The 16,307-nt window shown below is 31.8% G+C and overlaps 1 protein-coding gene across 2 annotated transcripts in view; it reads right to left on the bottom strand.

The window, feature by feature from the left end:
- Positions 1 to 16,307, bottom strand: part of LOC114336693 (centrosomal protein of 97 kDa) — a 112,759-nt gene that overhangs the window by 15,267 nt on the left and 81,185 nt on the right. For both annotated transcript variants that reach the window (XM_028287053.2, XM_028287056.2), the window contains 2 exons: positions 7,487 to 7,774; positions 6,757 to 6,988 (listed from right to left, as the gene is read on the bottom strand). In XM_028287053.2, coding sequence (XP_028142854.2) covers positions 6,757 to 6,988; positions 7,487 to 7,774 — 520 coding nt within the window. The remainder of the gene's footprint in view (positions 1 to 6,756; positions 6,989 to 7,486; positions 7,775 to 16,307) is intronic.

Genomic DNA, 16,307 nt, shown 5'->3' with positions numbered 1-16,307 from the left:
AAACGGTACATTTACAGATGCTAGCGCGTGATGACACCACGGTGTTGAAACCAGTTAGGGTTTGAAAAAACAGTACGTTTACATACGCTAGCGTGTGTTGACACTAGGGTGTTAAAATCAGTTAGGGTTTGTAAAAACAGTACATTTACAAATACTAACAGATTTGGACACCAGAGTGTTGAAACCAGCTAGCTTTTTTAGTGCTTATACATGCATAGATGCTAACGGCTATTGATTTTGATTTTATATACCTACTGTTGTGGAAAAATATTTAAGTGATTTAGGTATTAATGAATAATTAAACGTTGGTGGGATATAAACAATAATACAGAGAGAGTGTGTAATTTGGAATAAATTCAATATCTCAAATACTAATTGTTTTTTTGAAAAATGCTCAGACCCGTCGATTAGTATTTCAAATTGTCCTTTTTGATATACAATAATAATGTATACAGGGTGTCCCAATTTAGATATATGACGTCATCGTTGATTTTCTTAAATGGCAACACTGTCATTTTGATATCTATTTTGATAGGGTGTAAAAAGTTATACACAACTGCAAAATTTCAAATTTTCATTCCCTACCATTAACAAGATAATAAAAAATAACAAAGTTATGAAAAGCAATAAGTAATCAAATAATAATTGAATTTAATTATTTCAATTAAGCAAATGCTCATAACGTTGCCCATTGACAATTTGACAATAATTGAGGGCAACATTATGAGTATTTGCTTAATTGAAATACATAATTATTAAATTCAATTATTATTTGATTACTTGTTTTTCATAACTTTATTTTTTATTATCTTGTAAACGGTAGGGAATAAAAATTTGAAATTCGGCAGTTGTGTATATCGACGCTGCCAAGGCAAAACGGCATAAACGCCAAAATGGCCAGTTTTGAGGTAGATGCACGAAAAAATAGGATTTTAATTTCCGCACCAGACAGTCACCGCGGCATAACCGAAAACAAAGTGAAATAGGTGTAATATTGGTTTAAAGTTTTTATAAACGCCAGTCTAGTCACGCACGTGAAGGTCGACGTGAACAATGATTGACACAACCGCCAGTGCCCATAAGATTATCATTGTGTACAGTTCGGTCCAGTAATAATAGTAAAGGTATGTATTTTTACAATTTTTATGGATAAGTAATATGATATTACTTACCTCTGCAATATTTTCAATTTGTATTGATTTTTGAAGCGTAAACACCCTGAATTTCTTTAAAAACTATGAGGCGTTTATGTCAAAACCAAATATTTACATCGTGGTTAACACAAGCGCCATTCCTCAATGGTATTCTTATGCAGGTTTCTTTTTTAAAAATTGCGCAAATAAAAAGTTTATTTTAAAATGTTTTATTATAACTTTGTACTAGTGTGATGAACAATTATTTTTGTACTACAGCATATAGTTCAAATCAATTTTATATAGCTAAAAATGGCGATCGATTTTTGGCGTTTATGCCATAGTATTTTAGCAGAAGTAAAAAATAATGGTCTTACTAAATGAAAATAAGTCATATACCGAAGTAGCACAAAATGATATACAGACTGGCAATAATTCCCCTATATTCCCCTTAGAGGTTTATGACATTTATAATGCCAACATTGCAGAAGCTTTTAGCAATAACATTATCATCTTTGAGGAACCACCAGACGTTGCAGCAGAAGAATAAATATTTAGTCACGATCTCACATCATGTTTCAACTTAGCAACAGAATTGATTATTAAACCAGAGTATCATGCAGAATATTTATCTCTAAAAATGAACAACATAGTTCCAGATCAACTGGATGAAACAGATGTAGAAGATGAAACGGAGTGAATTTTTTTTTAAATTGTTTAAAAGTTAAAAGTTGTTAAATATTTTTCTGTTATTTTTCTGTTTTTTTTACTAACTTTTATTTTGAACTATATAAAAGAAGTAAATCTTATGTTATTTTTGTGAATAATTATTTTTTATTTGTTTTAGAAATTAAAAAATAACTATTTTTATGTACCTCTGATTTTTGTGTTTTCTTAGGTTTTAAGTTGTTGTTCTTTGAAAGTGTTTTTTGAGTTTTATTTTTATACCAATTTTTGTATAGCTCTTCTATTTGAGTATTACTTATTTTTAAGTATTTCATCCTAGCACCAAAAACATGTTTAAAGAATTTAGAGTTTTGTTTTTAACTTAGAATGTATTTTTGATTAATAAAAAATAAAACCAATCAAAAATCTTCGTAATTTCATAATTTTTCTTGTTGGCATAAACGACAATTTTTAATTTTCGTTTTTTTTTCATTAATGGCATATATCCTTTTTAAGCGCCATTTCGGTTAACCTTACAACAATGCGATCGACGCAAACGCCAGAGGTAAGTTTGGCATATTCACCAATGTTATATATTGATTGGACACAAGCGCCATTTTCTAGTTTTTAATTTATTTCACATAGTATTTTCAGCCACATTAATGTTTACAAAATGTTAAAATTTGAAAAAAAAATCACCAATTTTTTTGAGTCAGTTTGCAGATAAGCAGAATTGGTAAAAATAAAAATAATCAGTTTTTTGTGTTTCCTGAAAAATCAGGTTAATGTCGTTTATGCCGTTTTGGCGTGACAGCGTCGATATCTTTACACACCCTATCAAAATAGCTATCAAAATGACAGTATTGCCATTTAAGAAAATCAATTATGACGTCATATCTCTAAATTGGGACGCCCTGTATACATTATTATTATTATATGTCAAAAATGACAATTTAAAATACTAATCGATGGGTCTGAACATTTTTCAAAAAAACAATTAGTATTTTAATTATTGAATTTATTCCAAATTACAGACATAACTTTGTTATTTTCTATTATCTTTTAAATGGTAGAGAATAAAAATTTGATATTTTGCAGTTGTGTATAACTTTACACACTCTATCAAAATTGCTATCAAAATGACAGTGTTGCTATTTAAGAAAATCAACGATGACGTCATATCTCTAAATTGGGACACCCTGTATACATTATTATTGTATGTCAAAAAGTACAATTTGAAATACTAATCAACGGGTCTGAGCATTTTTCAAAAAACAATTAGTATTTGAGATATTGAATTTATTCCAAATTACAGACTCTCTCTGTATATTAACACAAAAAAACAACATAAAAAATAATGTTGTTCTGAAGCTATCTGCTTGTGGCATTTTTATAATTAACTATTTAGATGGGAAATAAGCCACAATTAAATTAAAAAAAATAATTTTATTAACGTTTCGACTCCAAAATCCGATATCGTTGTCAAAATACAAAATACTGCTAAATTAAACAAAAATGTTGTTGCTTAGTAAAAAATTCTTCTAATAATTTGTTTAATCTGACTCATTTATATTGGCAATTCAGACATAATATATTATTATACATTTTAAAGTATTTTTTTACTAAGCAACAACATTTTTGTTTAATTTAGTAGTATGTATTTTGTATTTTGACAACGACACCCGATTTGGACGTCGAAACGTTAATAAAATTATTTTTTTCAGTTTAATTGTGGCTTGTTTCCCATCTAAATAGTTAATTATAAAAATTCCACAAGCAAATAGCTTCAGAGCAACATTATTTTTTATGTTGTTCTTTTGTGTTAATATATTATTTTTTATATCCCAACAAGTTTAATTATTTACTAATACCTAAATCACTTAAATATTTTTCCACAGCAGTAGGTATATAAAATCAAAGTCAATAGCCGTTAGCATTTATGCATGTATATTAATTACTAAAAAAGCTAGCTGGATTCAACACTCTGGTGTCCAAATCTGCTAGTATTTGTAACTGTACTGTTTTTCCAAACCCTAACTGATTTCAACACCCTAGTGTCAACACACGCTAGCGTCTGTAAACGTACTGTTTTTCCAAACCCTAACTGATTTCAACACCGTGGTGTCAACACGCGCTAGCATGTGTAAATGTACTGTTTTTCCAAACCCTAACTGATTTCAACACCCTGGTGTCTACACACGCAAGCATCTGTAAATATGCTTCCGGGTCACTACCTGCACGTGCTCCCCCCATTTTCCATTCTGGTGCAACGTCACTCCTAGGTACTTTACGTGTTTCTTGGGTGTTAACGCTCCTGCACATTGTAGCTCCACACCCTGCCTGTTCCTTTTCCCCTTCAGAATGATGGCCTCGGTCTTCTCTGCCGCGAGTTTCAGTCCGTGCTGTGTCATCCATTTCTTCACGACGCCGCCTGCTTTCCGTACCCGGTATTTAAGATCTGGCTCGTCCCGCGCCACTACCAGCACAGCGAGATCGTCTGCGAATGCGAAGGGAGACGTACCCTCTCCATCTCCATATTCACAGTTCAGAATCCCGTCATATGCTAGATTCCATAGCGTCGGGCCCAAGACAGATCCCTGGGGAACACCTGCCGTCACATTCACGATCGTGCCTTTCTCCACCATAATTCTTCTTTCAGACAGATATTCCGCTACCACGTCCATCAGGTATCCAGGACATTCTCTCTCCTCCATTGCCTTCATTACCTCGTTCCACTGCGGCGCATTGAATGCATTCCTAACATCGAACAACAGCAGGGCCGCCCAACGGTGTTCATCCCCTTTATTGCGCAATGCGTCGAATACACTCACGATTGCATCAATCGTGCTTCTCGCTTTAGAGAAACCAAACTGCCTCGGGGACAAGCCTCCCGACCTCTCAATCATGCCATCGATACGTCCCCGCAGCATTCTTTCATACAGCTTACCGACGCACGGAAGAAGGCAGATGGGTCGATACTTTCTCTCAATCTCAACAAACTGGTATATATTATTACAACGACATACGATAAATGTCATTAGAATATAAATATTTTTCCTTTATTCCCCGACGACGAGCTGGCCAAATACCCAAGTAGGTGGAAGCCAATAAACTAAAGGAGAAGAAGAATATATCTAAATATAACGCTGTGTCTAGGTACACGCTAACGTGTACGCAAATAAAAAAGTTAGAGTGTCAGAGTGTTGGAATTTGTTTAATCGCGTTGTGTTTAACACTTTAATTTTAATATTGATTAGTAAAGAGATCTCTTATTTTTTATTTGTTTAGTGTTTGTTTTTAAATTAACTATGCAGTGTGGGCAATTATTTAGTTGTTTTAATGAGTTTAACAACATTTTAAAACAGTATGAAAAAGTTAAGAGACTATAAATTAATATATATTTTTTTAGTTATAAGTGAAATAGTATTAACGTCCAAAATTAAAATAAAAGGAAGACCTAAAGCTTTCACAATAATAATTAACTTGTTTTGAAGCTATTTCCTTGTGGCATTTTTGTAATCAACTATTCTAAATGGGAACTAAGCCACAATTTAACTAAAAAAATGATTTTAGTAACGTTTCGACGTCTAAATCGGACGTCGTTGTCAAAATACAAAATATTATTAAATTAAACAAAAATGTTGTTGCTTAGTAAAAAAAATTTTCTAATAATTAATTTAATCTGACTAATTTTTGTATTTTGACAATGACATCCGATTTGGACGTCGAAACGTTAAAAAAATCATTTTTTTTATTAAATTGTGGCTTATTTCCCATTTAGAATAGTTGATTATAATAATTAACTTACGTATAAAAATTATTTTAACCATATTTTGTACGTGGCATGTCAACTAAATACATATATTTATTTTGCTAATCTATTATATAAAATTCGATATTGAATAAACTTAAAAACAACCAGACAGTTTTCACAATCATTAACTTGTCAGGATGACACGTTCCACAATTAAAACTTTCCCTGTTCCAGTGTTCCCATACATCAAAGTTTGTCCGACTAGACACCGTTAAGCTATTAATAAATTTTCTGCTTGCTATTAATCAACTTCTTTTTGGTACGCTGGATCCAGGCCTATAACACGACTAAATTATCTAAATATACAGGGTGCAACAAAAAGGCAGGTCATAAATTAAATTGCATAGTATGGGCCCAAAAATAGTTCGATTGAACCTAACTTACCTTAGTACAAATGTGCACATAAAAAAAAGTTACAGCCCCTTGAAGTTACAAAATGAAAATCGATTTTTTCCAATATGTAGAAAACTATTAGAGATTTTTTATTGAAAATGGACATGTGGGATTCTTATGGCAGGAACAGGATCTTAAAAAAAAGAACAGTGAAATCTGTGCACCCCTTAAAAATTTTATGGGGGTTTTGTTTCCTTTAACCCCTCCCAAATATTTGTGTACGTTCCAATTAAATTATTATTGTGGTACCACTAGTCAAACACAGTGTTTCTTAAACTTTTTTTAGCGCTTAGTACTTTTTCGATAAGTCAGTTTTTATCGAGATATTTTGAACATTTGTAAAATCAAACTAAAAAAGTACTAAGATTTAACTAATGGTACCACATTGATAATTTAACTGGAACGTACACAAATATTTGGTGCGGTTTAAGGGAACAAAATCCCCAATTTTTAGGGGGTGCACAAATTTCACTTTTATTTTTTGTTAAAGATGTTCCTGCCATAAGAATACCACATGTCCATTTTCAATAAAAATGTCTAAAAATGTAACTATTCTACTTCGATGTATTGGAAAAAAATTGATTTTTATTTTGTAATTTCAAAGGACTCTAACTTTTTTTATGTGCATATTTGTACTAAGGTAGGCTAGGTTCAATCGAACTATTTTTGGTCCCAGAATATGTGATTTAATTTATGACCTGCCTTTTTGTTACACTCCGTATATAACTAATATCTGTTGATTAAACTTACCTGTGACTGTAACATCGTACATGTTTGTGCTAATTCTTTCACCACCTCTGAATTATTTAACGATAAATTTGTCATGTTAAGATTTCCGTTAGACATTCCCTCGCCATCGGCTGTAGGTTGTATGTTCGATATTTTCTTCCACAAAGCACTAATAGCTTCTGTCTGTAACATTTGGATTTTACGTTCACTTTCCAACGCTGCTTTGGTAGTTTCCATATCAGTAGCTAGTTTTCTAAAATGCATTTAAATCAGTTGTAAATCACCTGTAACTATTGCAGTTTTTAATAAACTATACCTCGTTTTTAAAAAAGAAGGAGTAATTGAAATTTACCGCGTCGTAACGCATGTTTGTATTTGGTCCAGCCGCAGGCAAGTTTACTCCACTAAATTATGAAATTTTGACACTATTGACATTTATGAAATTTTGACGGTATTGGTATTTTAAATTTATAGGTTAATTAAGTTATATCGGCGTTTTTTGTGTTTTCTGTGTTATTCCTTTAATTTTTAGGTTTTTAGTCTGCATTTATATAAAAAAACTATTGTTTCTAGAAATTTTTAGCGACTTATTAGTATAATATTTATGGATTACCGTCGAAGGCTGACTTGATCAACCCAAAAAGAAGACGAATCTGGTGATTTTTCTAGCGACATTATTGGGTGTGAATCTGTCTTTTGAATTTACTCCTCCTAGTTTAAAAACAGAGTATAGATACGTAAAATAACTTACTGAATATACTGATTAGCTCTCTGATTCTGCAATTCCTTAAACATTTCTTGAACTTCCTTATTTTTGTTTCTAGTGTAATATCCTCTCCATATCCTCTGAATACAAACGGCAGCTTGTTCCACCTTATCTTCACTACTGCAATTACTATTCACTTCTTCTTTCTGCAACCTCCGTTCTTCTGCTTTCATTTGAATTGTCTGTAACTTGGAATCGCAAATTTCTGATTCCTCGTCACTACTGGCCGATCTGTTCATAAGGATTGATGCTTTCTTATTGGATTCTTGCTTACTAAAAATCATTTAAAACATAAAAATCTGGACAATAATATTAGCAAACATAAAAACCTAATAACAAATAGCCAAATACAGAAATGATTTCAACATTCTTCGGTACCATGATTTGATGAATTATATTCGATGAATATTACCACCTGTAACCTTAAAACGTTCGATTTAACTTCTCATACCTACTTTACCGCGCATCTTATCTTCATCCTCAATTATCCATTCATAACCTAAGCCTTTTCACTTGCTAATTATTCTCTTGTTTTTAGTCCATGTGGTGAGACTGCTCCCGTCTGAAAAACATTTCTAATTCGGTTTCTCTGCGGATTCATATTCAAAAATGTCCCCTTTAAACAAATCTGAAGGGTGCCGGACGGAATTTTTGGGCAGAAATTGTTTAAACAATTTTTTTAAACAAATACATAAGATCACCTTTTATTGCTCCAAAAAATATATTTTTAGGTATTTTGGGTCATTCTAAACAAGAAAGGTATCTTGTGATTTTTCTCAAAAATTGACAGTTTTCGAGTTATAGGCGATTTAAAATCTAAAAAATGCGAAAATATGCATTTTCGAGGCTTAAAAACTCATATTTAAATTAGTATTTTTAAGGGTGCCAATAACTTAGATTAAAGTTTAAACATTCCTTTTCAAGATTCCGAAGAGTGATCGGGTCTAACTTCAATTTAGACCGTAGTTTTTTAATTGTTAATTATGCGTGTCCATCCGGTTTTTTTGCCGGTGCGGCGCGCACTATTTTTAAAAATCTCCTATTTCATCCGAAAAATATTTTTTCTAGATTCTTTGGGACATTCTAAATAAAATAAGTTTCTTGACATTTTTCTCAAAAGTTAATAGTTTTAAAGTTATAGGCGATTTAAAATCCGAAAAATTACAAAAAAATACATTTTCGAATTTTAAATCGCTTATAACTTTAAAACTAGCAACTTCTGAGAAAAATGTCAAAAAACTTATTTTATTTAGAATGTCCCAAAGAATCTAGAAAAAATATTTTTCGGGGGAAAATAGGAGATTTTTGAAATAGAGCCCGCCGCACCGGCCAAAAAATCGGGTGGACATGCATATTTAACAATTGAAAAAACAACGGTTTAAGTTAAGGTTAGACGCGATTACTCTTCAGAATCTTGAAGCTGAATGTTGAAACTTCAATTTAAGTATCCGGCAACCTCTGAAATACTAATTTAAATATGAGTTTTTAAGCCTCTAAAATGCGTATTTTCGCATTTTTTAGATTTTAAATCGCCTATGACTCGTAAACTGTCAATTTTTAAGAAAAATCATAAGATACCTACCTTTCTTGTTTAGAATGACCCAGAAAACCTAAAAATATATTTTTTGGGGCAATAAAAGGTGATCTTATGTATTTGTTTAAAAAATTGTTTAAACAATTTCTGCCCAAAAATTCCGTCCGGTACCCTTCAGATTTGTTTAAAGGGGACATTTTTGAATATGAATCCGCAGAGAAATCGAATTAGAAATGTTTTTCAGACGGGAGCGGTCTCACCACATGTAGTCCAGTAAATGAACGGGAAATACGGCTATACCGTGTAATTTTTCCCCAATTTTTCGCATACCTTATCATAATACGAACTTTTGCTTTTACTCCCCATTGTCACGCACCTTGCGTCTAATTAATCATAATCAAAACAGTCTTGATCCATTTGTGGACAGTCTTCGTGTATTTAAAAGAAGCATACATAATTCAGTAACTGAAGTAAAGTACTAAGTTCCTATAATTTATTAATTGTTTATTATTGTTACTAATTTAATTTTGTTGGTTTTTATTGTTGTCATTGTTGTCATTTTTATTATCTTTTGTTATTTGTTATTTTAGGTTAAAATTGGTTATCTTTACTGTTTACCATAATATTTCATTTTTTTTATACATTTTTTGTAAATTGGCTCTGCCGTTTATTGAATAAAATAAAATAAAAATAAAATAATTTTCAGGGGCAACTCCGAATTGCATGAAAATTTGGATTTAGGTTCTACTTACCCTCCACTTCAAAGTTGAAATTGTGCCGTTGGTTGCTTTTACTTGGGGGGTGACAGTCACCCCTTCTCGGGGTTGAAAAACGAGTGTTTAAAATAAGCCCGGAAATGGATAAACTGACTGATTTTAAGCAACTTTTGAGTTTTTTATAGAAGTTAATATTTTTCGAGTTATTTGCGATTGACAATGTTTAATTTTCGACAAAAAAACTACGTTTTTAGGGTTTTTCGCAAATAACTCAAAAAGTAAATATTTGGTCGAAAAAAATATCCTTTGTAGAAGTGTAGCGTATAAAAAACCGAAAAAAATGGTGTATCACTAAAATCTATCAATCGAGTAAAAACAAAGTCGTAGCTCATGAAAAGTACGTTCTTATGCGTCTAATTCCAAATCGAATAGTTCAAGGTAAGTTACCGAAAAATTAAGAACTTTTCGGGAACAACCCATTCAAACTTTTTTAAGGTGTTTATAAAAAGTTTTAGTTTAATTGTTTATAAAAGTTTCAAGCATTAAAAATAAGCGAATTACGCTCAAAATAAAGTTGGCCCTCTTTCTTTTTTTGGAAAAAATCATGAATACCTCCCCGTGTTTAGCTCCCCAAATAAAATTAATCGCTAGCGCTTTACAAACAATTTACTTACTTATCTATTTTTTATATGATCTGTCAGTCTCACCGGTTTAAAGTGCTTATTTTTGAAAGGCTTATAGTTGAAAAAGCTTGAACAGGTCACTAATCATGAGTGTATGCAAATTTTGAACAGCCATATCTTAACTAATTTTTGTCTTACGGAAAAACAAAATGAAACTAGCATATTTATAATACCAAAACCTACATTTTTTTACTGTCTAAGATTTTTCTTATCACTAATACTTTTTAAGTTATTTTGAAAAAAGGAAATTCTTCAAAAATTTTTGGAAACTTTTTTTTACTATAAAACCAAATTTTTTTAAAAATAAGCACTTCAAACCAATTAAACTTACAGATCACATATAAACAATACACATACAGTCAAAATAAATGGTAAAGCGGTAACGATTAATTTTATTTAGGGTGCTAAATAGAGGGATGTTTTCACGATTTTTTTTTTACCAAAAAAAAGGGGTTAACTTTTTTTCAGTATAACTCGTTTATTTTTGATGCTACAAACTTTTGTAAAAAACGAATATAAAGGTTATTTTAGATACTTTAAAAATGTTAATAAGCTTTTCCCGAAAAGTGCTTAATTTTTAGGTAATTTCGCGTTGAATTATTCGATTTGGAATTAGACGAATAAGAACGTATTTTTCATGAGCTACAACTTTGCTTTTTCTCAATTTATAGAATTTGCTGATACACAATTTTTTCTTTTTTTTTATAAGCTACACTTTTGTTAAGAAAATTTTTTCGATAAAATATTTACTTTTTGAGTTATTTGCGGAAAACGGTCTGAAAACGTAGTTTTTTTGTCGAAAAATCAACATTTTCAATCGCGAATAACTCGAAAAGTATTGACTTAAGTAAAAAACTTTATAGAACAAAAGTTGCTTATAATTTGTCAATTTATCCATTTCCGGGCTTATTTTAAACACGTGTTTTTCACCCCCCGAGAAGGGGTGATTGTCATCCTCCAAGTAAAAGCAACCAACGGCACAAATTCAACTTTGAAGTGGAGGATAAGTAGAACCTAAATCCAAATTTTTGATGCAATTCGGAGTTGTCCCTGAAAATTACACTCAAAAACGGTCATTTATTGGGCTAATGGACTATTTCGTTTTTAGGCGAATTCTCCTGGTCTAAATTATTTTAATAATTTCTGGCCAACATAGGCCTACGACAATTCCAAAGATAGGTGATCGGAGTCTTTTTCAATTTGCTACCCAAACATCAAAATGTAGCAGCTATCAACGGCCTCCATTTAACGGTTAGGTTGCATCGTCCACCTCCAAATCCACGTTCAAATAAAAATGAAATAAATGAAAAAAAAAATGAAATAACCGCATCTCTTAAATCACTAGAAAAATAAGAACGGAAAATACAAAAATAGAAAACAGGAAAAGTCCAGGAGATAATGGAATAAATGCTGAACTTATAAAATAGAGATGTGAAAAGCTTCGTCTTCTTGATGTGCTTATCCGTCACCAATGTTGGCGATCATCATGGCAATCTTTATCTTATCTTCAGCAGCGCGGAAAAGCTGCACATATGTGTTAAGAGGATCGGTACGTATTTTCGGCTGCAATGCTATTCAAATGGGGATTCATTTTTTTCGAATCCTGAGAAAACTAATAAGTATTTTTGAAAAATTTAAACGCAGAATCAAAGATTACGTTATTAGCGAGGGCCGAAAGTCCCTGAGAACTTCTATAATGTTTATTTTAATAAGTTACAGGGGTGAAAAAACTAAGAGAAAATTTAGTGTGATTTTTAATTTCAAATATCTCATTCAAAATAAACTTTTTATTTATTCTAAGGGACTTTCGGCCCTCGGTAATAATTTAGTCTTTCATTCTGCGTTTAAATTTTTCAAAAATATTTATTGGTTTTTTCAGGATTTGAAAAAAATGAACACAATGCCGTGGTAATATTTTCCAAATCTGTCTTTGTGTTACAACGCACTCAACCGAATATAATATTGTCAGCATATATTGTCAGTCAGACACTGACAATCAGTGACAATTTTAAATATTTGACATTGCATCGGGAATATTTTGAGAAATTAATTAAATATTATTGATATATAGTGTATTTGATAAATAATTGATTTAAGACGTGAACTTAATAAAAAGTTATTTATTGTGTATTATTTGTGAAAGATCCAAGCAGAGAATATGTACATCAGATATATCCTGTGATCCAAGTATTTTGTTGTTAGAGATGTTCAAAATTGTAAGCGTTCCAAAATAACAACATATTAAAAAATCACTTTAATACTTTTCCTCTTTTCTCGACTGATTATTAGTTTTTGTTGTACAAATAAATTATTACAATTACTGAAAACATAGTTAGTGAAAAAATTATCACATTTATTAACTGAATTAATAATTTGCAATTATAAAAATAACAGTTATCCAAGAACGTTCAAAAGCCATCTCTTTAAATTAATTATGACATTTTCAAGTAGAATGACATTCTAGTAATGTTTACATATCCACACCAGTGTGAATTTTACTACACGTAATTTGCCGTGTAAAGACAGAAAAGGTAGGGATACACGTAAAATATTTGCGAATTATGTACCCATAGCCTTAAACCAGGTTCTTAAGTTATTTAACCAGGATGTTCTTCTTTTTCCTGGAACTCGCTTTCCACATATTTTTCCTTGTAGGATGGCTTGTAGGAGGGCATATCTGGATTCATTTCTCATAACGTGTCCGAAGTATTCTAACTTTATAGATTTGATGGTGGTCAGTACCTCTCGGTTTTTCTTCATTCTTCTGCGGACCTCCTCATTTGTGACCCGATCAATCCACGCGATTTTAAGTATTTTCGAATATAGCCACATCGCAAATGCTTTCAAATTTCTGCACATATCTTCGTTGAAGATCCACGATTCAACACCATAAAAAAGGACAGAGAAGACGTAGCATTCTTACTGGCTCTTGAAGAAGGCCCCCATCCGGTTGAAGGTTGTAACGGGTACAAAGGTCATTGATATATCACGCCTTAATTTTTTTATCTTAAGACCGTATTTAAATTACGACCCCGGTATAGGCATTCTGTCTAATAGTTTCGTATTCCGAAAGTCAGTATTATTTTTACTCCACCCTGTATACTCAGTCCGTTAATCATGTGTTGTGTTTTAGAGTATTACGTAATTCGTTTTCTCACAATGTTAAATATTGTGTATTTTGTCGATCGTACGTTCTCAGGATTTTTTAGCGTGAATAGCATATCTGTTTTCGTCTAAGGGACCTTGTTGGGTCTAATCTATCTTATACCGAGAAAGAGTACGTGTGTGTTTGGCTAAGTATCAAAAAGATTTAATGACCTTTTGAGACAAGAGTCTGGAAATTGTTTATGTTAGAGCTGGAATGTCGACATAAATAACGTCTATAGTATTGATAAAATTCTCAAGTGTCTGAATTCTCAAAATTAGCCGTTAGGATAGAGTCAGCAGTTTTGGTGAGAACGAAAAATCTGTTTGGGGAAAATGAGCGTTTTTTCATTGGTTAGGAAGAAGAATTATAGCTTCAGTAGGATGTTCTTATTATCATTCTCTCGCTATCTTATTGGCAGAAAAAATGTTTGGTTTGTTCTTATTCGATAGTGTATCTTATGGTTGCCGAAGTGGGAGGTGAATTCTTTTTTTGAGAGAAGGAACCTGGGCTTGAAGGAGAACTGAAAGGTTAGTTAAGCTTTGTCTGGCAGAGAGTTGAGTTTTGTCTGGCAGAGAGTTAAGTTTGGGCTGTCATAGAGGAGTTAGAGCTATCGACAAATCAAGAAGTTTTGTGCCATTTTTGTTGCATAAGTTCTTGTGTTTGGTTAGTGTTTGTTCCAGTATGGCTTAAGCAATCTGCAGGCCACTGCGTTCAGCTGTTTTTAAGCGAACGCAATATTTTAGTACCCCGTTTGGTACCATCTTTCTTGACATGCAAGCAGTAGTAGAAGTTTTCTTTTAAAGCATGAAGATACTTTTATTTTTGTATAATTTTGATCCCGTTTAATGAACTAGAAAACAAATAATTTTTAATATTTTTGTTCGGGTAGTGCTAATTTGTTTTTGAGAATGCTGAATGCATACAATGCTGAATATTTCTATAAAATTTTTTCTATGAACTATGGTTTCATCAATTATGTACTGTTGCTGTATCTATTAATATCGTGGAGTGACTTTAGTGAAGTGAAATCGCGCCTTGGACTTAACAACCACCAAGAAGAATCAGGGCAATGATTGTACAAGGTATTATTTTTTGTTATGTAAAACTTTTCTTTCATTTTTTTGTTTGGTAATCTCGATCTCTATTTACACTCTATTAACACCGTGAGATCACAGATCCATAAATTAATTTTTTGTTTTAATAAATAATGTTTAATTTGCAAAATACAAATTTATTATTTCTCTTTTCCTTCTCTCTTGTATCGTAAGAACAATAAAGAATTGGCCGAGTATAGAGTAGATAAGGTAAGTTACGTTATAAGTATTTTGTATATTGTGTATATTCTGCGTGACTATGTTTTTTTTGTTTAATTTTTTTTTATTTAGATATCTTTCCTTTCAAGCTTCTATTTTGTATAATTTTTGGTTCCCTTAAGGTAACCAGTGGCGCCCAATATTTTATTTATTTTTATTTGACATTCTTACTTTGATTTTCCTATTATTTTTATTTCTAAGCTAATAAGAGTATATTAATAACATCCCTTAAATAACCACCCCATATCTCTTCCGATTCTGAGCAACCGAGGACTTGTTCTCCAAATTGTGTTAGCACGTCACATCTTTATATGACATATCTACATCGCGTCAAATTCTATTCACCTTTCCATGTTACAAGGTGGTACTGGCGAAGCGTCCATGTAACTACTGTTACCATTGGTAACAGTTAAAAACCTTGCAAATAAATATTTTGTGACTACTATGAAATAATTCCATTTATATTTTTTTACCAAGAGAAATATTTGTTAACAGTACCTAATTCAGTAAATAGCCAACTAGACGCATGAAAATATTGGCGAGATTATGTGAATCCGTTGCACGTTATTATAATACGCTGTTACCACATTTGGGTATGGTAACGCAGGAGGATCCTCGCTGTCGCTCGGGACCAGCTCGTTTCTGAAAATTTTGAAGGAGCGACGGCTACAGAGACGGTATATCAGTATTGTAACCATATTTTGGTTTGGTAACGTTGGTTTGTACCTATTACAGATTACAGTGTGCGTGGTATTTAAACATGGAAGAGTGTTGCTGCGTATTGCGTAATCGATCAACTACTTGAAAAGTCATTCTCCTTGTATATTTTTTTTATATATAATTTTGAAGAAAAAAATGGGATTATTGAAAATGGAAGACTTAAAATATAAACAATAGTTTTCAAAATATGTTCTTTTTCCTACTTGTTCATTTTTTTGTTAATTTTATGGTAGAATAATCTGTTTAGTTTGTTTATTATTTATTGTTATACCTATTACATATACATAATTACATACATATAATTTGGGAATAGTGATTTGTTTAATTTTATCCCACAGGATTAAAAACAAAAACTTATATTTGGGAGGTTCAAAATAATTTTTTTTAAATAAGATTTTTTTACATCTGGTTTTGGTAACACTGTCGAAAAAGTCACGTGTCTCCACTGGTTGTTGGTCCATTCTTCATATATTATGGTGCCGAGGTAATTATATTGCGTAACTCTTTCTATAGGGGTTTGGTTGATGTAAAGTTGACCTTCTGTTATCTTTTTCTTACTAACGGGTAAGTTATCAAAAATACTTAATATGTCAGATGAACAACAAAGATTCAGAAACGAAAGATCTTCCAGCGATGCGGGGCTTCGTCGTTTTAGAAAAGGTACTTAACAGAGTGCGACTATCAGTCGATGT

This window comes from Diabrotica virgifera, chromosome 5 (genome assembly GCF_917563875.1).
Source record: "Diabrotica virgifera virgifera chromosome 5, PGI_DIABVI_V3a".
In the NCBI taxonomy this organism is placed as follows: Eukaryota; Metazoa; Arthropoda; class Insecta; order Coleoptera; family Chrysomelidae; genus Diabrotica; species Diabrotica virgifera.
The sequence above is the reverse complement of the archived record's forward strand: the minus strand, read 5'-3'. Positions and strand labels throughout refer to the sequence as shown.